A 26,055-nucleotide genomic window follows, 5' to 3' on the forward strand; every position below is an offset into this window, starting at 1 on the left:
ATTCAACTTGATACTCTATCAGTATAAATAAAATGGATACCATAAAATCACTTGCTACATCAACAACTCCACTATTGCTGTTGCTTTTGCTATTACTATTCCTTGGACTATTTATATAAATATAAAGCGCGCTTAAAGCAAAAAAGACATCTTAAATTAATTATTGCGTTATTTTTTATTCTGCAGATATCAAAATTGAAAATTTTATTTAAAAATTTTTAATTTTTATGCCCAAAAGTTCAATTTTTAACAAGAAAAGTTGAAAAAAACATTTTTTTTTATACAGGCTCTATTTTCTTGAAGAAAAAAAATTAAAAAAAAAAATTTACTTTTAATTTTTTCAGTCAATTTTTACAATATTAAAATTCCGGAGTTTAAAAATTTTTATCCGCCCATTTTGGCTTTAGAAACGCGATATTTTTCCTGTCCCAGTTCGAAAACATACAAGTCAATTAATCTTGCATATAATATTTATGGCTGCATTCCAAATGTTCAAAAAATAAATTTTGTAAAGAAAAATAAATTTAAAATTCTTGTTGATTTTTTTTCATATTATCAACCAAATATTATTAAATAAAATAGTTTTAAAAAATTTTATATAAAAAGAGCATAAAAAACAATTACCTTGTTCGAGGTTAGATTCGCGTTCAGTCGCCATTTCATACAACGCCGCCATTTTATTGTATGCAGAACTTTAATTCCAACGAAAGTTTCGAAACGACTTTTTCACTAAATCCGCGACACTAAAAACAAAAAAAAAAGTAATTTTCTAAATCAGAACCTCATTTAATTATTCAACGATAATTTAAAAAAATTGTATGCCTCATAAATAACAAATCAGCCATAATCTTAATCAAATAAATTATTTTCCTTCTCTTTTAGCTCACAAAAGCAAAGATTTTTATTTTCATCTCATAAAAGCCACCCGGAAGTTAAATAAAAACAAAATTATCCGAGATTTAGATGAACTTGTACGATTACAAATAAATAAGTCGATGGGTGAAGGACATCTGAAGAAGCACATATGTACATGTATGTGCTTATGTGACTACACATTTATTATTTTATGATAAGGTTTCTTAGATAGCGTCTCCTTCTAGATAATAGCTTTTTGTTATTATATTTAACCGTAAACGTCACACATGTGAGTATGAGCATCAAACCAAGAAGATGAGGACGATACAGGGTGCCGGTGGATTCTCATTTAGGGGCTCGGTTCACCAGAGATAACGACCGTCGCCTCGGGCTAGAGGACAAGCCACCAACGACCCTTGTTGTTTTCTTCCGCGTATGCGTGTGATACTTGTATCGAGTGCGTGTCCTCTGGGATAGAAAAAAAACCACCGATCTCGAGAGCAAAAAAACCACCAGATAAAAGCTAGAAAAAAAGAAAAAGAGGATGAAAAAAAAGACAACGGAGAAAAAAAGCCAAGGAAGCTAGAAAATAAGAAGAGAAGCCAGCATATTGCTCGGGAGTAATCCTACTTGATCGCGGTTTTTGGTCTCCCTGCGCGTACACTTTAGGAGCGCGGGCGTGTGTATATATGTGTGTATTAAGAGTATTAAGCGTGTAATGGTAATGGTGGTACGCGTGCTGCTTTCTCGGTGGTCAAATGTGCTCGTGAGTCTTATCAGTGTGTCCTCGTATAAAGGTGCCCGAAGGATTACCAGCTCACGACGACATACCACAGTCCGTGAAGATGGACGAAGAGTCTTTAAATACCCGAGGGATACCACCGGCGTAAGAACGTGTTCTGCGGACGAAAAAGCATAATTTTGCTCTCGGGATATATCTCACTAAGCTGCTGTTACTGGGAAAAAGTAAAGAGGAGGAGTAGGGGGAGGGAAAGAGGCTGAGGGAAAACCAGAGGTAGAACTTGGGAAGAAAAAGAAAATGTCTGAATGTGATTTCCCGTAGCAGCTTTAAAATGTCGTTCCTTCAAGGCAAATTACGCGATTTATATCATCGTTATGTAATGAATGATATATTTAAAATTATTCTGTAATTTCATGAGTTTACTATTTACGGCTGAATTATTTAAATAACTTTTTTAGAAATTTTATTTATTTTCTATTTGATAATTTGCTGGGTTATGCGATTAAGATTACAATACTGGACGCGTAATCTAGTTTTTTTTTTTAAATGATGAAATAATTGAGAACAAAAAAAAATTAAAATAAAAGGTGAGCTTTTAATGCCTTTATTATCTCACAAAATGGTACAGGAATCAAAACGTAAAAATATATGTTCAAAATAATTGTCAAAACAAGTAAATTAAACGATTTTTCATTCAAGTTCTTTATGAATTACCTAAAAGAAAATTATAACAAAGCTATGAATTGATCCAAAAAAAATGTTATATGTCCCATAATTCAAAAAATGATTAATAATTTAACGCCAAGTTATTTATCTCATCATATGAAATTAATAAAAAATAAACATCAGTACAATACAAGACAAAATAACTAATTAGAAGTAATTAAAACTAAAACTCATACAGGAGAAAAATCGATCATTTATCTGGGTTATTATTGGTATAATACACTGATAGAAGGATCTCTTAGCATTTAAGAAGATTTTTTTGTATTTAAGAAATCATTTCTTAAACATCATTTCTTAGTATTTAAAATATATTTCTTAGTATCTAAGAAATATTTCTTAGTATTTATAATATTTTTTAGTACTTAAGAAATATTTCTCAAATACTAAGAAATATTTTTTAAATACTAAGAAATCCTTTTATCAGTGTAGTTTGCCGAAAAATATTAAAAATGAAAAAAGAATTCATATGTTTAAGAAAAATTTGAAAGAGTAGGATCCTACGTATTTAAAAATTTATCCGTATAAAATAAAATTGTAAAAAAAGAGATAAATGTTATATGTCAATGAAATTATCAATTGTAAATTGTAAAAAAAAATAGCATATTGCTAATTATGAATAAATATTATCAAAAAAGTATTCGAGGTAATTTGAAATAATATACGAGTATTTTAAAATTTATCCGGGTATTTTTTGTCCAGTATATTAATCGTATCACAGCGTCGTTTTACCATTTTACATCCATTTTTTTTCTGTCGTCACAGAAACGTTTCATTAAACCACGTCAGCTATCTCTCTCACTTAAGTCGCGACACTTTAAAACTTTCTTCGGAGACTTTTAATGGGCAATAACGAACTTTGGGTTATTTATAACTTTTATATACAATATTTAGGGAAGAAAAAAAATTAATTTTTTCATTTTATTATCTTCCATTATCATTATCATTATCATTGTTACAGCCGGGGGTGGATTTCCAGAAAAATAATGACGAATCCCAGCAAGGATTTTCTCGGACTCACACGGTTTAAAGTTTGGGTTCATTCTTCGCGTTATATGAAGGAGAGGAAGCTGGACCCAAGCCAGGCATCAGCCCTACGCGATAAGAGGGCGTAGTTTTTTTTATATTATTATTTTTGTTCATATTCTCTCTCTTTCATTTTCCTCGAGTCTTTTTCCATCATCTTGGGGAGTGTGACGGTAGCCATATTAAATTTATCGATCATAACGAACCAAGCTGAAGGTTTTTAACGTTAAGGACAGTGAGAAAGGCAAAGAAGACGGCGGAGGGTTTTTAGCGGGGGCGAAGAAATAAAAAGGCGAGATAAGGGAGGATGGTAGGAAAAAATCACGAGTCCAGCTAAAATCAAAGGTTCAATTGCCTCAGGCGGCGTATAGAAAAATTTTTAAAATGGGGATGAATTTCCCACCCTTGCTCCTCTTTCATCCATCCTCCGTCTGATTAATCTGGGCTTCGGTATAGATATTTATATATTTAGGTATATACATAATGGGTTTTAGTTCGCCGTCCGAGTTTCGAGAGCGAGGAAACAATGAGATTCCGTTGGACCGCACAATTAAAACCTCATGCTTCGCTGATGTGCTCGGTGCTTTGATAATTCCAGAAGTAGGTGCTGAAGGAGGAACCCGCCGATAATACGAGGGGTCAAATCTCCGATCAAAGGAAAATTATTTCATTAAATCGGCTAATCGAGCGAATACGGCATCCCACTCGTCAATCAATCGATTCAAATTTCATGAATCATGATCAGGGTTTTAGTTTTTTGGTATTTAGTGATAATATTTCATGAAAAATGGTTAAAAATATTTACAATTATGTTTAAAAATATTCACAAAAATTATTATTCAATACATCATTATTTTTTTTTATTTTTTATTGATGGATAAAATAATCAAAATTATGAAGAGAATAAGAAAAATTTTGTGTCCAGGATAGTCATATGATAAAATCGGTTTTTTTGGTGAAATTTAGTATCATTGCAACAGCCTTGACTTGAATTTGTGCCTTTTCAAGGTTTTATAGCATTCTCACCAAGAGTCAATTTATTATGATAAGGATTTAGGCTGCATTCGAAAATTCTCTATCTTTACATACATAATTAAGAAATGACCTGGTATCTCGTGAACTATTGACATTTTTAAAGATATAAGCTCATCCCGATGTTACGCCAAGACCTTTCATTTAAGTACCCACAATTTTTCATATATTTATATATATTATATATATGTATATATGAAAAATATATCAAAAATGCATGTGGGTACTCAAATGAAAGCTCTTGATGAGTGTAACATCGGGATGAGCTTATATCTTTGGAAAGGTCAATAGTTAAAAAAGTACAGTGCAATTTAACGAATATCATGTGAACTATTGACATTTTTAAATATATAAGCTCATCCCGATGTTACACTCATTAAGACTTTTCATTTAAGTACCCACATCAATTTTTCATATATTTATATATATTATATATATGTATATATGAAAAATATATCAAAAATGCACGTAGGTACTCAAATGAAAGCTCTTGATGAGTATAACATCGGGATGAGCTTATATCTTTAAAAACGTCAATATTTAAGAAAGTACAGTGCATATTATTTATTATTTATTATTTATAGTTCACAAGTCATGGCAGTCACATAGTGACTGCAAGGTTACTAGTTATTAATAATTCTTGAATATTAATCATTAATTTTTCTCAAAATATCAAAAATTTTTGAGTACCAAAATATCTCAATGATTCTTGCCATAAAAAAAATTTTCAAATAAAAATTACTATCCGCATTAATAAAAAAATTAACTTGATTTAAAAAAAAAATGATGTTCTTACTTAAAAAAAATTTTTTTTTCAAATCAAGTTAATTTTTTTGTCAATATAAAAAACTAACACGTGCTACCAAAAAAGCTAACTTTAATTAATCATAAAATACCAGCCGTCACTAGTAATTAAACCTTTTTAATAAAAAATAGAATAACAACAATAGCAGCATAGAAAAACGTGAACAGAGGACCGATAACAAATTCTCATTTAATTATGAAAATAATAGCTGGGTAATAAAAAATTTGAATAGACCGGGGAATAAAAAAGTTGACAGGCGGATAAAAATAAATATGTTACGCCGTGAAAGTGAGTGAGAAAGAGAGGTTAAGCCTGTAGAAGTTAAGAAAACGACACGAGCGCCATATAATACCACGAGAATCGTTATGGCCTCGTTAACGTTTTTCGCTCGCTTGGGCTCGGGATGAAATTTCCCTCGAAATATTAATAATTATGTTAATATCGTAATAAGGGGTGGCAGTGAGTACGGGACGCGACATGAAGGCCTTGGGTACCGGGTTCGCGACAGTGCAGAGCCGGAGGTACGTCAGAGAACCGACAGGAAAAAGAAGAGAAAGAAGAGAGGGAGGACTAGGGTCCTCGACGTAAGAATATCTTCTGAGATGCCAGGCGGAAGGGAGCAGAGGGTGGACCTTCGCGTATTTTTATCAATATCTCGCGCTTTGCGCAGCCGCACTTACACCACACAGCATCCCTTGTGCACCCCCTCCCCCTAAAAGCCACCCCTAAGCCCCCACACGCTCACACACTCACATGAGCCATAGGTGGATGAGAAACGCGCACGTGTATCTCCCGGTATCTAATGAGTATGTGCTGCCAAAGGATGTGAGCATCTTTACGTGTCCCTGTGTGTGTAAGGACGTTGCACATGTGTGGGTGGGCATGTGTGTGCGTCCGCGAGGGCGTCTAAGGACCCCCAGGACAAAATGGAGCCCGCTTATACTCAGCTCTGCAGTTTCGCAAAATGTATTCTTTTTTTATTATTTCATTTTATTTCTTAGATTCTCCTCTCCTCGTTCAAGATATTATATATGTACGTGTATGTCTATGCACATTTTTTCTTATTTTATAAAGTCTTTTTACTTTATTCATGCAAAAATCGCCATAGCTGAGGAAAAAGACGACTGGATAGGATAAAATATAACAACTCCGAGAGCTGAGTAGTCCAGTTGAATCTTGAGGAATAATATTTCTCGAGAAGAAAGGAGAATACCTACACTTTTTACTCATAGTCATATTTATTTATTTATTTATTTATTTTATCGAGCTCTGTTTTATTGGGTGAATTAATCTCTGAAATAGTTTATAGAGTAAGAGAATAATTTACTTTGTTGTGAGACGGATTGATGATAAATACATTTGTTCGTCTTCCAGTCTTTGTATCTCTATAGAGACGTTTTATTTTTAATATTTATAAGCAGAGATGTGCGGGATTATGGAGATATTGTAGAACAACCCTGTATAGCTCTGCAGGACTGTACTGGGATGTTTATACGAAACGTGCAAAGACACCGCTAGTGATTTTTTTCAAAGGAAAATGAGGATAAATTTTATGCATAAATTTGGCCGGTTAATTTCTCAAGGATTTGTTCAGACATTTTTTAGACACTGCTCTAAGCTGCCGTCGTATATCACCACTGATTAAGGATACTTTGTTGCTCGCTAAATTTTAATTCATTTTTTTGGTTTAGTTTAATGGTTGTATAAATTATAATAGGCTTCTTAGCTTGAGTTAATATTCATCTCAGAGTCATATAAGCAAATTTATGAGTGACATTTCGAAAAAAAATTTAATTTCCTACAAAAAATATCTCTTATCAAAAAAAATTTAATCCCCTAAAATTTGTATCAAATTTTTCTTTATATTTATTAGAGTTTAATTAAATATTCTGTCTTGGAATCATACGATATAATTGACAGGAGACATTCCGAAAAAAAATTTAATTTCCTACAAAAAAAAATCTCTTATCATTTTTTCATATCTTCGATATTTTACCCGATATTTAAATTTTAAATTCTATAAAATAACTGTTCAAAATTTGTATCAAAATTTTTTTTACATTTTCTGGAGTTTAATTATTTTAATTTAATAAACTTTGACTCAATTAATTTATCTCATCAAAAACAATAATTAGTATAAAAAAAATTTAATTCAATATTATAAATCAATAAAAAAATATCAATAAGTGACATTTTATCTTCAAGTGGTTTCATTTAAAAAAAAAAAAAAATCTTGTACCTTTGATTTTTTTTTTTTTTTTCTATTTTTAATGATGACAAAAGAGTTGTATAGCATCACAGCTTCTTATATATCTATAGGAAGTATAAAAAGCGTCCTTTTTGCCGTACACGAGTAAGACGAAAAATAGTCTAGTGTATTGTCATTTTTTACTTTTATATTTTTTTCTCACACATCTTACTCACGCGCCGAGATGATAGATATTATTTTCAGCGGTGTAGAAAGCGAGTGGACGAGGACGAAAAAAAAAATAAAAAGAGCATAAAGTATAAAAGGGGGTGTCAGTGTTTTGCAGCGCGAAATACCCTCCATTACACCATGGCGTCGTATATAAGAGATTATTTTTCTTTTCTCAGCGAGCCAGTAAGTCTATACGTATACGGGATAGGTACACACAGAGTAGGAGTACAACCCGGGGATGCTCCGCCAGTGGAAAGTAGAAAGAGGAGGAAAGTTGTATATTATATAACCGAGCGAAAGGGAAAATGTTTGAGAAAAGGGAGACAGAGATAAGAAGGGTTTTGAAAAATAACAGAAAATTAGCTGGGCGACGTTTTCGCTTCGTTATCTGAGTTGTCTGTTCGTACATGGGCTAAAGTTAAAGTATAAATGCTCGTTCGGAGTAAGTGTGGATGAGGACGAGGATGTGAGTGTGGAGAAAAAAATAAAAAAAAGAGGAAGAGAGGATTAGAGAAATGAAAAAAGAGGGATACAAGGTGAAGGTGCCAGGGAATATAAATTGCCACCACGAAAAAGACCAGAGAGGGTTGTTAAACTTTGGGAGGAGTAAGAGCTGGTTTGCTCTCCACTGTACGTCCGACAAACGAGTTCGTGACTCGCTCGTCAAGGTTTTAATCTTCGGGTCATAAAGCCGGGATGAAAAAACATCATTTTGTTTCGGAGACAAGGAAACACCTTTTTTAAGACTGACGACGGTTTTATTGAAACACTTACACTCGCTCTGACCCAATTACTACTTTTGATAGTCGAGAAATTTATAGTGGAGGAAAAATTTCATTTAAGTTAAATTATGAATTTTTTTTAGTGAAAATAAATGATTAGAAATTATTACAGAAAAAAAGAAAATTTATTTGAAAAAATTTTCATCAAAATTCTCGGGGAAATATTAGATACGAAAAAATGATAAACTTTTTTTGTCGGAAATTAAAGTTTCTACTAAAAATGTCGGTGACTTTTAAGAAAAATTATAATTTAAGAGTCTTTTAGTCTATTAATTCTATTAATTAATTAATAGAATTAGTTCATTAATTAATTGATTAATTTATTAAGTCTATTAATTTAGTATATTAAGTGCTGGGCACTTTATACACTGAAAAAAAAATTAACTTAATTCGAGAGAAAAATTCTTGAACCAAGAAAATAATTTTGAAGAGGGTAATTGTCTTGAATCAAGACGAAAAATTCTTGAATCAAATGAAACTTTCTTAAAACAAGAAAAATTTTCCTAGTTCAAGAATTTTTCTACTTGAATCAAGAAGATTAAGTTCTTCAAAATTATATACTTGATTCAAGTACATATTTTTTTCTGTGTAGAATTGCATTTTTAGATCTAAACTTAAAATTTAATTAGAGTATTGTTTTGACTTGCACAGATTCCCAATTCTATCGAATTGGCAAGCATATTTTATCCATGTAATTATTCTAGCTAATATTCATAGTAACTTTCAATGTGCAATCATTATAACATTCCCGTGTCTTTCTTACAAAAATGAATAATAATTGATATGAAAAAAAAAATTTGTAATGAGCATCGAAAGTTTCAGTTATAGAAATTGCAGGTCTCATAAGTGAAGAAATTTTCCTAGTATATAAACATAACCAATAGAATTAAAAAATTTATTTTAAACAAATGACAATCGAATAGAATAAATTTAGTTACAATAAAAATTCATTATTTCTAAGTCAAAAAAATATAGCTTCCGGATAAGTAATCACCAACATATCATATACTAAAACCTTCTCCGAAACAAGCTGCATCTTATGGTACAAGTATTATTCCGATCGGTTCAGTAGTTTTCGCAGTATAACCGAACAAAAAAAACCGGCTTTCCATTCATTAGGGTAGATTTCATTTATCATTAACATCATCGTTGATTATTATTGATTGATAAAAAAAATTTGAAAATTGAATCAAAAAAATTTGGGAATAAATTTTTGGAAAAAAGTTTGAATGTAGGATGAAAAATTTTTTTATTAAAATTAATTTTCTTAATTCGAAAAAAATAATTAGGAAAATAAAATATCTTTTGGCTAAAGTTTTATCGAACAGAAAATTATCAAATTTTATTTTTAAAAAATTTTTTAAAAATTTGAAATTGATATTTTTTACTCCTTTACAATTTAAATCTCTTGAAAAAAATTTTTTTTGTTCAGATAAATTTATTTTTCAGTTTTCGCAGTATAACCAGACAGAAAACCCGGCTCTCCATTTATTAGTATAGATATAGTTGGAAAAAAATAAGCGATTTAATTATTAAAAATAAAAAAGAGAGGAATTTTTTGGTAAATTATTGAAGATATGAAAAAATGATAAGAGACTTTTTTTTGTAGAAAATTAAATTTTCTAAAAAAAATTTCTAGGCGACTTTTAAGATAAACTTGAATTTAAAAGTCTTTTGGTCTATTAATAATTATACAGTTGAAAAAAAAAATGAACTGGTGAATGAATTATTTGTTTTAATTATAAAAAATAAAAAAGAGGGACATAATATATTAACGAGTGGAATATATTGCAGCAATACGAGAAATAATATCTTGTTAAATAAAATTAAACAAATGAAATAAATCACTTATTTAAACTATCGACGATATAAATACAATTGGCACTCACGTTATCACTGAGTAATTAATAACCATCACCCGTGAATTATTGCTATAAATAATTAATAGCACCACTTCTAAGAAGCTAACCGATAAAACATAAGTCTTACAGCAGAAGCCAGCCGAATTTTAATTTAATAAATAAGTAAAACAAACAACAACTGAACAACAAATTTTTCCAAGACTGCTACCAAGTGGGCCAGGTGAGTGACTGACTGAAAAATTTCGCGTTCGCTCACACACCAGGGTACAGATGCTGTCTAAAAAACTCCACCCCGAGGTTGTTGCGCGGGGGCCCCCGAATAAAAAAGAGTCCCCCCACAAAGAAAAACCCTTGTATAAAAAACCGAAGGGGGTCACTGCCTAATGCCTAATACCTAATACCAATACCTTTTACCGAACGAATACATACTATATGCTATCCTGTGTAGTATACCTACTCTATACTCGCAGAACTTTACCTTTCCTGTCAGAATAGAACTGTCGAGGGTTAAAAAAAACCCAACGGGATACGTGCTTTCACTTTTCCACTACATTGCCGATCAGATTCTTTCGTTCAAGTCCTTGAATTATTTCTCGTAATTATATACCAGACATTTTTATTTAATTACGTCTTATTATAAATTTGAAAAATTATTTAACTGCCTAAATATCCAAAAAAATTTTTAAAAAATTACAATCATTTTTTATTGAATTAATAAATCAGTTTTATTTCAAAAGATAGAAAATTTAATAATTAAAAATAATTATTTTATTTTATTAAAAATTATAAAGTAGCAAAATAATTATTTTAATTTTCAATAAAATTAATAAAAAAATATTTATAATTTTTTTTAATAAATTATTAATTTTTTTAATGCTAAAAAAATAATTAAAAATTCTTTCAATTTTTCTCAAAAAATTTTCAATAAATTACAATGATTTTTAGTTATTTATTTTTTATTAAATTAATAAATCAGCTGTTTTATTTCAAAAGATAGAAAATTAAATTATTATTTTATTTTATTAAAAATTATAAATAAGTAAAATAATCATTTTAATTTTTAATAAAATTGTTAAAAAAATATTTACAATTTTTTTTTAATAAATTATTAATTAACAAATAAATTTTTTTTAATGTTAAAAAAATAATTAAAAATTCTTCCAATTTTTCTCAAAAAATTTTCAATAAATTACAATGATTTTCAGTTATTTATTTTTTATTAAATTAATAAATCAGCTGTTTTATTTCAAAAGATAGAAAATTAAATTATTATTTTATTTTATTAAAAATTATAAATAAGTAAAATTATCATTTTAATTTTTAATAGAATTGTTAAAAAAATATTTACAATTTTTTTGAATAAATTATTAATTAGTAAATAAATTTTTTTTAATATTAAAAAAATAACTAAAAATTAAAATTGTTTACTAAAAAATGCAATAACTCCCAAAAAATATTGTAATTTATTTTTTTATCAGTAATATTACGCCCATATACTCAAACTTTATATTTAATATCCTAAAAAATTTTTCAAAAATATTTCTAGATATTTTTTTCAGCAAAAATTTCTACCAATAGCCAATAAATGAGCCTCAAACAAAAATAAATAAAACTAAACCGATTCTTAAAAAAGAGAACCGTAAAACTCATAGGAAGTTTTTTTACCACGGGTTGAAGGCCGTGTGCCCCCAGATGAGCGCGTGCCCCACAAGCGTTTTTTATTGTGCTTACACTCGGGTCGTATTCCTGGGTCCCCATTCCCATTTATACTTTATATATAAATCTAAATCCGCTGTACAGTATTATATATCTACGGAACTAAACACTGGAGAGAGTATAAGAGCATAAGCATAGACGGTTTCAGTGTACCCAGCTTCTATCATCAAACACTCGTTATTTCTGTCCATCTGAGATTACCGATTTTTATCCTGACTCCTCTGGTCCTAATTCCAGTGCCACCGAAGTCGCGGTCGAATTTATGGACACAAAAAAAAAAAAATGGGATAAAAAAATAAATCTAAGTGTATCATGGAGGATTACAAGGCTGGCGGGCTTTGGACAGAGTGACCGACACCCTTACTGTACCTTGTCCGGCACGGTAGCCGTTGATGTGATCGGCTCTAAAAAATGAGTGTCATTGTATCTATAATACTTATGACCGAAAAGAGTCTAGTCTATAGACGGACTTTAGTGTATTTGCACGGCAAAGCCGACTATACGCGTAATCCACACTCGGTAATATTGTAATACCCTTACTCTTTGCTAGAGTTCAAACGGAGCAAAGAGTGTAGAGAGATAAGATTTATAATAATGTAATTTTGGGAGTTTGTTTGTTTTAATTTATTAACTTCTTCTACGAAACTTTTCGGACTGTCGAAATTTATTAATTTATTTTATTTGCTCTTAATCTATATTTTAAATTAATTTTTATTAATAACAAGAGGTTTGTTTATTAGAGCATGTCAGTAATAAATTTTAGACTGAGTGATTAAGGAGACTATTATAACTGAGCTGTTGGGATTCGAGTTATTCTAATATATATTTTTTTTATACTATTAAATAATTTTAAAATATTTTTTAATGGTAATTATATTTGAGAGATTACTAACAATAAAAATAAATAAAATTTTGCTTTATTAAATAATGAATTTTGTTAAATTGCACTGTACTTTTTTAACTATTGACGTTTTTAAAGATATAAACTCATCCCGATGTTACACTCATCAAGAGCTTTTATTTGAGTACCCACATGCATTTTTCATATATTTTTCATATATACATATATATAATATATATAAATATATAAAATATATGAAAAATTGATGTGGGTACTCAAATGAAAGGTCTTGATGAGTGTAATGTCGGAATGAGCTTATATCTTTAAAAATATCATTAGTTGACAAGATAGCAATATCAGTTCTTAATTATTGATATTTTCTAAAATATAAGCTCATCCCGATGTTACACTCATCAAGAGCTTTCATTTGAGTACCCACATACATTTTTGATATATTTTTCATATGTACATATATATAATATATATAAATATATGAAAAATTGATGTGGGTACTTAAATGAAAGGTCCTGATCAGTGTAACGTCAAGATAAGCTTATATCTTTAAAAATGTCAATACTTCACGAGATACAAGGTCATTTCATAATTATGTATCTAGAGATAGAGCATTTTCGAATGCAGCCTAAATACTTATTATCATAAATTGACTATTGGTGAGAATGATATAAAACCATGAAAAGGCACAACTCCAAGTCAAGATTTTTCCAACGATACCAAATTTAACCATAAAAACCCATTTTATTATATAAATATACTGGCCACAAAATTTTGCTTATTCTCTTAATAATATAGATTTTATGATAAAGAGAAATTAAATTTTTTTTTTAATTTTTAATATTAATCTAAAAAAAAATATCATAAAAAATTTATTTCTGCATTAATTATATTTTTTTATCATGGATAAAAAAAAAAGCATTAAAAAATATTTAAAAAAATCGCCTGCATTTTTTGTCACCTCTGATTTATTACAATAAAATATTAATCAAGACGTTTCGTTAATTATTCATTTTTAATATCTAAAATAATACTGATAAGCAAAATAAATTTGATGATAATTACCGAATTAAAATACTATTTAATTACCAATTTACGAAATAATTTTTAGTCAAACATAGTAACTAAAATAAAGAAAAAAAAAAAATAAATAACAAAATTAAATATTAGATTCTGCCAGGGCAGTATAGCGTGAAATTTAATAAATGAGAAAGGTCGTAATTTGTTAGCAAAAAAATGGAAAGCATCGAGAGCGACTGATGATCAGTATCGGTTATTTTTTAGCGAAATAACGGTGTTCGGTCGAGTGAGATAAAAAAATAAAAAACATCTGTCAGTACTCGATGCCTATCGAACGGTTTGGTTCGGCTTTATCCACATACGTAGTACGTGGCTTTGAGCCCTTGCTTCTTCTCAATATTTTTTTATTCATCATCCCTGGGTACCTAATATATAATATAAAATATATAATATATAATGTAAGCCGTAGTCGAACCTTTCTAGGCCGGTGCCCCGTGTTTTTTAATACCAATGCCAATGCCACTCGTACATACGCAGCGAGTCTAGTTCTCGCGAGCCGATACAAAATCATGATGATAATAACGCACCGGGACCTATTGAACACAACGGGGCATCCAGCTAAAAAAAAAACTATTAGTTCCGGTTTCAGAGGGTTGCTAGTTCCTACAGAATTGTAGCGTATGCTGAGTAAAATATTCTTTTTTTTAATTTTTATATATTTTTCCAGCAGGCATATCACCAATTTATTATATTTTTTTATCATTCCAGTCAGTTCATTTTTTTCTGCTTTTATTTTACACGTCCAGTCTGTTATTTATTGTCCAGAGTAAATTGATCCCACTAATCCAAGCTGTGGATGCTACACTTCGTACGTTTAATAACGAAAATATAAAAATGTTGCGTCACTCTAAAAATATTAAAACGAGGAAAAATCATTATTTTTTATGTTACATAATTATTTTTATCGATTAAATATTTTTTAATTAATTTTATTGACTTTAAAATTTTAAAAATAAATATTAATGTTTTTTAATAAAATAAAGTAAAGATTTTTTGTTTAAATTACGGATTAAATATTGAAGATACGAAAAAATTGTATGATGCACTTTTTGTAGAACATTAAATTATGATATTAAAGTTAGCCGACATTTTTGACTTTTTGATTTTTTTTAAATTTATTAAATTAGAACTAAAAAATATTTTTAAAAAATTGCACTTATAGTTCTTCAAGTTTTTAACAAATGAAAATTTCTTTTATTAATTTGTAATAATTTTTTCAATGAAAAAAAAATTATAAAAATTTTTAGATGTCGGCTAACTTAATTTTCATCATTAAATTCTACGAAAATTAAGTTAGTCTTCAAATTAGTTTCTCATTAAAAAAATTAAAAAAAAAATTTCACTCGTAAAAAAGTTGAAAAACTGCAAGTGCAATTTTTAAAAAATATTTTTTTGTTCTAATTTGATTATTAAAAAAAAAATCGAAAAAATAAAAACGTCTAATATTATTTAAATTCTGTATAAAAAAAGTCTCTTTTAATTTTATCCTTTTACTCCAAAAGTTTAAATTAGAAAAAACAAAAATACTTTAAACATAAGATATTATATCCAATAATTAAAACTAGAATACCCAAAAAAATTCGATCGTGTAAAATAATCGGCGATAATTTTCACGTGTAAAATATTATTAGATAATCGAGTATATTTTATCACTCAAGATTATATTGTACATCAGAATGCTTAAATTAAAACGCCAATAAATCTTGTATAAACACACCTGGACATACAGATCGCGATATAGACAGCCTGGCAAGATTGATCGCGACTGTTACTGTCAGTCACCTCTAGCACAGTGAACTCAATAATAAATTAATAATAAAATAAAAATACAAATAAAAAAAAGAAACAAATAAAATCCTACTAATGAATAAAACAAAATAACTTTTAACCCGAAATTAGCCTGGCAAAAAAACTAAGATGAGCATTGGATGATGGCATTTGTGGTGTTTGGGACTTGTCAGAAAAAAAAAGCATATACTGGCTCGGGCCTAGATGTATTTAGCGCGTGTTGTCGGATTAGGAGACTCCTGTTCTCTGTATACATAATATCAACGGGGTCTTTGTTTAGTTTTTTAGCGAAGATTTTTTGCGCCGGGCAATTTTCGGGTGTGCAAACACGGCTATTGTCGAGCGCACGCGCCCTCACGCCGATTTCCGCACGGAGGGTGGCCTCTTCTCTTATTCTCTGTATATTATCCATATACATATATGTATACCTTACCTTCATCAGGGTATACATTATCTATCTCTTTTATTCTCTGGCTCTATAAATTTTTTTCCCTTTATTTTAACTCTCTTTCACTCTTTTTTACCGAGCCCAACCCCCGAGACCTATCAACTCACCCCTTTCTTTCCCTTTCTCAGCCCTTCTCCTACCGACAAACTCACGCTGGATTTAAATATCCCGAGCGACAGTTTTTTTTATTAATTTTTTTCGCCTAACAGCATAAAATCTCATCGGTGATCCCTCTTGTCTCGACAGCACACTGTGGATCTTCTCGTTTTCTACCCCTTGTTTGGTCCGCCGCGCCCACATAATTACCGAGCGGCGGTAAAATAACCGGCTAAAAAACACAACCGTACCTTTATTTTTTTTTTTTTTTTTTTTTTTTTTTTTCTACTAAGGCACTAAGGGGGTAAAAGCAAGAGTAGATACACAGTAGCACGCACTAGAATAGAATAGAATGTAATATAATATAAAATAATATGATGCAGTATAATAGAAAAAAAAAAAAAAAAATAGGGTGAAAAAAGGATGAAACTCTCGCGAAGATCACGGCCACTAGTTGAGGCTGAAAAAAAAAAGTTTTAAAAGAGCCGACCCGAGAAAAAAATAGGATATCGCAATTAGACAGCCACGATCCTACAAATCGAGCCGAGGGTCCGAGATAGATCTCTCTACTCGAGGGGTGAACTCTACTTGCCCTGTCGGAGCGAAAGGGTGATAAAATGGGCACACTGCTTTTTTTTACCCTGACTTGTAGTACGATTCTAGCCTCTACATGTTGAAATAATAGCGGAGAAGCGACTAGACTGGTTCCCGCCGAGCTCAGTTGATACTGAATTTTTTTTACAGCCACACTTTAACCAGCATAACAATTTAGAGTTTATATATATATTAATAATAGACAATGAGAATAATAGAGGAGAAACAATAACAAAAAATTACCGTGACACCAGCGTTGAAATTGTCATTTGCAAATACGTGTCACAGTTGTTATTTTGTTTTTGTTTTTTTTTTGCTGGACTTTTTTTGCACGGAACTAAATTACGAGGGGTATTAATTGGCTTTTAAGGAGACTAACTTTTGCTTCAAGTGTTGGAAGTGGTTTTATTTTTTTTCTTTTTAATTGTTACAATTGATTAATTATTTTTTTCGGTGTTTAAAAAACGAAAAAAATTAATAGCGGGTTAATAATTGATAGAAATATTTTTTTTTAAGGATAAAATAATATTAATTCAGTTCATTAAATTTGAAGAAAGTGGAGTGTAATAAAAAATTATTGAAAAGACGTCCTGTCAAATGCATACAGCTTTTTTTACTACTTAGTTTTGGGGGTGATAAATTTATTAAAATAAAAAATTAAGATAAAATTAATGTGAATTTTAAATAATCAATTTTGTAATTTTAAAAATTGAATTTAATTTAATTATTAAAATTAAATTGTGGATGGTAAAATATTTATTTTAAAAGGGAATTTTAATTTGTATACTACGTATGATATGAATATTAATTTGATTGGTGGTCTAGATGGAGACTCTTGAAGAAAGTGATCACTTTATTTCAATTTATAAAATAGTAATCAAATGAAAATGAGGGTAAATGATAAATTAGTTTTTGATTAAATAGAAAAAGGTAAAAGTAAAATTTAATTAAATAAATGTAATGTGGAATGAATTTGAAGAATGATTAATTCAAATAGAAATTGGAATAGCGTAAAGAGGAGAAAGAAGGACCGAAATAAATAAATAAATAAATAAATAAAGGAGAGTCGAGTAAAAAAGCAAGTATTCTTTTAAAAGTAGTATATCAACATCTTAAATTACTTGCTCAGCAAGTTGAATAATTAAGAGCAAATTGCGGTGTAGAAAAAAAGGGAGGAGGGGGCAGAGGGATGGAACAGTACAGAGCGAGTACTGGGTATAGTATACGAAATAAAATGAAATGAGAAGAGTCTCAAAGCTGGAGACGGAGAAGGTCGTGAAATGAAGAAAGACCCCAAACAAAGTTACCGGTGAATAAAAGCGAGAAGAAGAAAGAATAAAAAACTGTGAGCTGGATATTGCAATTAAACGGCCGCGGCTTACAAATTGGGGGTTGAATTTTTTAGGCTGAGGGGTGCTGGACGTCGGCAGGACCGGATTGGGGTCTCCGCTACGGGGGTAGCTCCTACTAGTGGTAGTATTGCGAGAAAAAAATCCATAAGGGTTTCTACTCTCACCACGCTCTAAAACTTGTCAGAGAGGGGCTGGTGGGGTCGCGAAACGGCCGAGGGGGTGGTCTCGTCGTGCCAAAGGCTAAATGAAACCCGGAGAGACCTTTGGCGACGCATCGAGGAAAACATGGCGCAACGAAGACTCATCAAGCTTCGTTAATATATTTCATGCCGTTAATGAGGCTTCAACTTTTTTTTCTACCTATTTACTATTTAATTTTTTTTTTATCTTGGATACTAGCTGTGTGTTAAATTTTTTCTCGAGTCATCATTAAAAGTAATTGCCATTAAATTAAATTAAAAATTTTAATAAGCGTTCACAGACTTCATTAATTTTTTTTATTGTGGAAAATTTATGGTACTAATTATTAATCAATGTTTTATTCAGTAAAGATTTTAATTTTTTGTTACGTAATATAAGGAAGATAGTTTTAGTTTATAAATTTGATTGGAATTAAAAAAAAAATTTTTTTTTAAAGCAAGTTAATTTAATAAATCTGAATGTAATTCATTGATAAAAAATTAACAAAATTCAAGATTAAAATTCTTGAATTAATTTCTTAATTAAAAAATTTCTTTATTTGCTTCAAAATCATCAAACTTTATCAAAACATGTTTTTGATTTTTTTTTGGATCTAAGGAAATTTTATTATCAGTATTTAAATAATTGAATTTAAAGTCAACAATTTTAATTTATTTTTTCTTTAATTTTAATTGTATTTTTTGAGCGAATTTATTGACAAAAATTAAGTTAGTTAATTAATTTTTTTGCAATTTTTCATGAAACCAAAAAATAATTTTTTTCTTTTATTATTAATATTTACATAATTTAATTTAAAATCTACAATTTTAATTTATTTTTTCTTTAATTTTAATTGTATTTCTAAGCAAATTTATTAACACAAAAATAAAATTAGTCAACAAATTTCTTTGCAATTTTTCATAAAACCAAAAAAAAATTTTTTTATTTTAATCAAATAAATGCAATGTAATTTAATTTCTAATTAAATACTAATTTGAACATTAAATTTAATTAATATTTTGCTAAATAAATTTATGAACGCACTAAAAATAGACAAAGATTATAAAAAAAATTGAAGAAATAATAAACAATGAAAAAACTTAATTATCTTCCTCTAATTAAATGAATAATTAATGACTCCGTATTTTATAAAAAAAAATTCTCTCGTCATAAAATAGACATTAATTAGTAAAGCAAAGTAACTCTTGATGAATTAATAATGAATGGTTTAATAACTAAAATGCATAAACCGACTGGCGTGATCATTAATGCAAAGAAGTAACTAGTACCCGGTAGAAAAAAATCTAAATAAAATAAACAAACTTGCATAATAAATTCATAATTTGAAAGGATGAAATGGTACTCTAAGCCAACACTAGTTTAATAATGTAGAGAGTAAAAAAAATCCATAGAGAGCACCGACCGCGCCCATCATACATATATAATAGACGCTTCTACCCTTCTCGCTTCACCTATACTCTTTCATCTGGTGCTTGGAGGAAACTTTCCTTCATCTTTCCTCATCCACTTCCTCTTTTCAGCTTCAACTTCTTCTACATCCACATCCGCATCTACATCCACACCTACTTACACATCGTGGTCTCCTCATTTCCCGGCGCCGCCTTCTATTTCTTAAAGTACTTTCAATCAATATTTAAAGAATTGCGCTTTAATAACCACTTCATCCCCTACGCACTATCAAACCTTTTCATTTATATTTATTTCAAACCGATCTTCTGGACTTTGTCTAGACTATCGATAGTCCAATGACCACCCGGTTGATAAGAGGAATTATCTAGATAATTTGCAATGACTCGCGATCAAATAAACAGCCCTTATTTAAAACCACTGCAGATAAGGGAGGTTTTGTTGAAATTTCCGAAAAGTCTTATCAAGCATTGATAAAATAGATACTTGAAACTTTTGTATCAATAAATTTTTTTAGCAAGAAATTCTTGCCAAGAATTTAGCTTTGCATCGGTCAGTATATTGTTGATTATTCGCATTAATAAAAATGGAAAATTTATGAAAAACTTACCGTAAACTCTGCGTCAAATTGCCTTTAACTGGTTGAAGCGGCGACCTGGCTATCTGGATGATAATGATAACAGACTGACCGCTGATTCTGGCTTGAGAATTTTTTTTTGGACTTCAAACTGACACCCTACTGCATATAATACTGAAAACAACAAAAATAAGGTAAAAAAACTCAGTTATTGACACTTGCAATTTTATTTTAATTAAAAAAAAAAAAAATCAACTCTACTAAATTTATAAATATAATTTTTGAATTATAAATTTTGTATTTATTTATTAGGTTTAAATGCCAAGGCACAAAGCCGAATGGCAAAAATGATATACATAAAATTATTATTCACATAAGTAGCGCTAATATGTACATAATGGAAATAAAAATTTACATGATAGCTTAAAATATAAAATTTACATAATGATCAAGTGGACATAATGTTTTCAATCATAATAACCAGCTCACTATTATATTATTATTCGAGATTTATAAGAAAATCGAATACTCTTGTCTTGAAGGATTCTAATCCAAGAGAATTTGAAATTTCAGGAGGTAGATCTTGCCAAAACCGTATAGCTGACAACTTTAAGACAGCTGATTTTTTGAAAACATTTCATTTTTTTTTAATTAAAATAAAATTGCAACCGGGACAGAGTCAATAACTGGGTGATTTTTATTACAAATCCATCATATGAAAAAATATTTGATCTTTTAATTTTTAGATATGGAATTATTTTTATTATTATTTTATGAAAGGCAAATTAACAGATATTTTATCATTTTTAGGATTTTTCTTAAATAAATGATGAAAAAAAAAATTTATCAAATATTTTACAAGTAAAGGTTGTAAAAAATTATAAATTCAATTTTTTTCTGAGAAAATTATGATCCTGAAATTAGGCATCCAACAATTTTTTAAATAAAAAAAAAAAGTTCTACACTGAAAGAAGGATTTGTTTATAGTTAAAAAGATTTGTTAATATTTAACAAATCATTTAATAGAAGCCATTTGTTAGTCCTTAACAAATATTTTTTAGTATTAAAAAAGATTTATTAATATTTAATAAATGAGTATCAGATTTATTAAATATAAACAAATCATTTTAAATACAAAGAAATATTTGTTTAATACTAAAAAGTGGTCTCTAATAAATGATTTGTTAACTATTAACAAATATTATTTAATACAAATAAATCCTTTAGTCAGTGTATAAAAAAATAATTTGCAAAAATACGCACAGTATTTTTTCGTAATTTTTACTAGTGGAATTTTGATTATTTATGTTTTTTTAATGATAAAATTAAATTGTTAAAATTATTAATATAAATTGTTAATATAAATTATTAATATAAAATTATTAATATAAATTATTAATATAATTGTTAATATAAATAAAAAAAATAGTTATGTGTCTGTTGACTATAAAAAATTGACATAAAAATTAATTTAGCGGATATTTATTTAATTTTAAGAATTTTTCTAACAAACAAATTATGGCAAAAAGAAATTAGAAAAAAAAAATTGACATGTTGGAATATTAAAAAATTAAAAATGCAATTGTTTTAAAATAATTCGTCGGAACGAATTTGTTTCTTTAAAAAAGAAATTAAAAACTTTCATAAAATCCCCAGGGGGTAGAAATTCTATTTAGTATAGAAGTAGTTATTTCACAAATAAGATGTTTATTTGTTGCCGTAAGATGGACGGCGGAGTTCACGAAATGGTCCACCTTTACAAGCATGTGATTGTTGTGCAAACATGCTTGTAAATCTACTTCTGTAGTACGTTTCTGTTCTTCAGAAACTGTACTTTCATAAAATCCCCAGGGGGTAGAAATTCTATTTAGTATAGAAGTAGTTATTTCACAAATAAGATGTTTTTTGATGTTAAATGACTGCTAACTTTACAAAAATTACTTTTTAAAATTCAAAATGTCGGCTAAATTTAGTATTACGCTAACTTTAATGTCATAAAATTGACAAAAGTCTGTGAATTGACTTTTATACCTATGTTAATAGATTGCCGTCAATTTAAATAAAATATTTAAAAAGTTTTGACTTTTCTACTTGTCATTTTTGCAATGTCACTTACTAAAACCGTTAAAACCGTCTGCGCAGATCCCGCTTACAACAATACAATCCACTATACTACTATACTGACCTGAAGTTACTTATCGACTAAATTCAAGTGTTGGAAGATGACTAGTGGCGCCGCGCATGCTCGCGGCAGAAGAAACGCGAACTTCTCACGGCGAAAGGCGACGACTGGCGCTCAGTCTTTTCCCCAACGTTTATCCTTAGAAAAAGTATGTAATGACGTATAAATTTATTTAATCTTTTATATTTAATAACATCTTTGATAAAGTGATTGCACAAATTAATTTAAAAAATATAATTAAGATGAATGAATAATATGTTGTATTTATTTGCAGTTATTTTAATCAGATAAAGTTTAAAAATATATCATTTGTTACCTTAGAGGTTATGTTTCACATGTGTTGATATGAACAATAATTTAATTGTGATGCAAAAATTATACAGTGATTTATTTGACTAATTATTTTTATTTTGCAGATCTAAGATGGGTAAGCGCGACAACATGGTGCCCAATGGGCATTTCCACAAAGCGTGGGAGCGCAACGTCAGGACCTGGTTCAACCAGCCTGCCAGGAAATTAAGGCGCAAAAACAACAGAATTAAGAAGGCTAGAGCTGTTGCCCCTCGGTATGAATTTTTATTTATTTTAATTAATTAATTGTCAAATTCTTAATTTTATGAGTACCAACTCTTAGTACATAAATTTTATTTTTAATTTTTTGCTCCAAATTAAATTGACCGCACTTGATATTTTCTTTATCAAGATAAATTTAACAGTCATTAGAGAATTTTTTTTTAACAAATAAATTATGACAAAAAAAAATAAGAAAAAAATTGGCATGTAGAAATTAAAAAAAATGAAAAATGCAATTTTTTAAAAATTGTTTTCTGGAACAAATTTGTTAAAAAAATCTTTAATGACTGCTAACTTTACTGTCATATTTTTTTTTCATCTATTTAAATTTAACGAAAATTAAGTTAGCCGACATTTAAAAATTTTTGATTTTTTTTTTTTTTTTTAAGAAAATTATTGCAAAAAAAATCCATTTGTAAAAAACTTGAAGTGCAATTTTTAAAAAATATGTTTTCAGTCCAATTTAATAAATTGAAAAAAAAAACTAGAAGCATCGATGAAAATTAATTTAGCAGATATTTAATCATTTTTAGAACTTTTGTTAACAAATAAATGATAGCAAAAAAAAATAAAAAAAAAAATTGACATGTAGAAATTCTAAAAATTTATAAATGCAATTTTTTAAAAATAATTTATTAGAATGATTTTAATTGTTAAATAAAATTAAAAATTGGTCAAGTGACAGCTAAGTTTAATGTCATGAAACATCGACTAACTTTAATATTATTTAAATTTAATGTTTATTGAGTTTCTTGAAATTTTTAGAATTTAAATTGTAATTTATTAAATTTTTTTCAGCCCCGTTAAACGTTTGAGACCAATCGTAAGATGCCCAACTGTCAGGTATCACACTAAAGTTCGTCAGGGTCGTGGATTCACATTGGACGAGCTGAAAGCCGCTGGTATTAATCGACGAGAGGCACCAACTATTGGAATCGCTGTCGATTATAGAAGACGTAACAAATCAATTGAGTCTCTTCAGATCAATGTCGCCAGATTGAAGGAATACCGCTCCAAATTGATCCTCTTCCCCAAGAACGCTAAGAAGGTAAAATTCATTAGTTGATGATGCAAAAGTTAACCGACGTTTTTAATTTTTTGATTTTTTTTTAAATCTTTTAATTAGTACTAAGAATATTTTTTTTAAATTATACGTGTAGTTCTTTAAATTTTTTTACAAAAATTTTTTGTAATAATTTAAAAAAAAAATTAGCAAAATTTTTAGATGTCGGTTGATTTAATTTTTATAATTAATTGACATAATTTTAGTTGTGAATTTTTAAAAATTAATTTGACAAGTAAGTAGTTAATATTGAAAAATTGATAAGAAAAAAAATTTTTAAAAAGTTTAATTTTGTATTAAAAGTATTTAAATTTTTATTTATTTAGATGACATTTTTATTTTATGTCTTATAAAAAATACTATTCAAAAATTTTTAGTTAAAAAATAATTTATTCTGAATTTTATTTTACAATTATTTACAATTGTTGTTTTTTAATTGAATAAAAAAATTAATTAATATATGATTGATTGATTGATTAATTCAACAGCCGAAGAAGGGTGATGCAACTGAAGAAGAGTGCAAGGTTGCCACCCAGTTGCGTGGAGAAATAATGCCATTCGGTCAGAAGAATGCTCCCAAATTGAAGGCTCGTGTGATCACCGAGGAAGAGAAGAAGATCTCTGCTTACGTGACTCTCCGTAAAGCCCGCTCTGATGCCAGATTAGTTGGAATTAGAGCTAAGAGAGTTAAGGACGCCGCTGAGAACCCAGATGATGTCACCAAGGTTCCTGCTGGAGATAAGAAAGCTAAAAAATAAACCGCGTCTTTAACTTTTATAATTAACTAAATAAATGAAAAAATACAATTTAACATTTATCTTTGTTTTATTTACAGTTTTAAAAAGGCTGCGGTCAATAATTCTTACCTCTGAATTATTCCTTAGAAATAATAATATATTCAATTAATAAATCATTGAATAAGTATCCCCAAATAATTCATCAAAAATAGGTCTTTCTTTAGAATGTTTTTGAATGTATAACTATTCTAAAAAAAATTTTCTTCGCCAAAGTCCAAAATATTAAAAAATAAATGAAGCATTTATTGTACGCCGACAAAACTTTCAGGTTGATACCTTCTGGTCGGGTAGTGAGTCATTTAATGTGCATGAAAATTAATTTTTAACTTAATCTTAATAATAAAAATTAATTAAGCAGATATTTGAAAACAAAAAAAAAAATTTAATAAATAAATTACGGTAAAAAAAAATTAAAATCTAAAGATTGAAAAAAAAAAAAATTTTTATTTTTTTTTAAATAATTTTTCAAAACAAATTTGTTTATCAATTAAAATTAAAAATTAACTGCAAATTTTAATGACTTTCCTAATAAGTAAAAAAAATTTTTAATATTTTCTATTAAAAATAAATTCTTGACTTAAAATTTTGCAATACTTGCCCGCACTTTTAACTTAAATATTCTTTTTATAAAAAAAAAAGTCTTTAACATCAAGCGGATAATTTTAATTAAAATTAATTTAGCATATATTTATTTTTAAGAATTTTATAACAAATGAATTATGGCAAAAAAAATTACCATTTAGAAATTACAAATAATTAAATGCAATTTTTTAGAAGAAAATTTTTTTTACTAAATATTTTTGTTGAAAAAAATTCAAAAATTGTCAAATAACTCCTTACTTTGATCTCATATAATTATGAATATTAATCTATCATATATTTCATAAATTTACAACAAATAAATTAAGGCAAAAAAAATTAGAACAAAAACTTGACACATAGAAATTTAAAAAAAATAAAAAATGCAATTTTTTAAAAAACAATTTTTTTTAACAAATATTTCTGTTAAAAAAAAATTCAAAAATTGTCAAATAACTCCTTACTTTAATCTCATATAATTATGAATATTAATCTACCATATA

The 26,055-nt window shown here is 28.4% G+C and overlaps 1 protein-coding gene and 1 long non-coding RNA gene across 3 annotated transcripts; one reads left to right on the forward strand and one right to left on the reverse strand.

The window, feature by feature from the left end:
* Window positions 1-629: 629 nt before the first annotated feature.
* On the reverse strand, window positions 630-22,666 carry LOC123269313. The gene is made up of 3 exons (XR_006510379.1): window positions 22,544-22,666; window positions 20,392-20,532; window positions 630-743 (listed from the first exon to the last, which is right to left on the reverse strand). It is a non-coding gene; the product is annotated as an uncharacterized LOC123269313 (long non-coding RNA).
* LOC123269312 (60S ribosomal protein L13-like) lies at window positions 22,575-24,987 on the forward strand. Of its 2 annotated transcripts, none has more exons than XM_044734919.1 (4): window positions 22,575-22,688; window positions 22,957-23,106; window positions 23,912-24,161; window positions 24,665-24,987. In XM_044734919.1, the coding sequence occupies exons 2-4, from the start codon at window positions 22,964-22,966 to the stop codon at window positions 24,932-24,934; spliced, it is 663 nt and encodes a 220-aa protein (XP_044590854.1). In that variant the 5' UTR covers window positions 22,575-22,688; window positions 22,957-22,963; the 3' UTR covers window positions 24,935-24,987. The 2 variants fall into 2 exon arrangements, with proteins under 2 accessions (XP_044590854.1, XP_044590855.1); XM_044734920.1 differs by lacking the exon at window positions 22,575-22,688 and adding an exon at window positions 22,723-22,741.
* Window positions 24,988-26,055: the final 1,068 nt, after the last annotated feature.

The sequence above is a fragment of the Cotesia glomerata genome, linkage group LG7, assembly GCF_020080835.1.
Source record: "Cotesia glomerata isolate CgM1 linkage group LG7, MPM_Cglom_v2.3, whole genome shotgun sequence".
Classification (NCBI taxonomy): domain Eukaryota; kingdom Metazoa; phylum Arthropoda; class Insecta; order Hymenoptera; family Braconidae; genus Cotesia; species Cotesia glomerata.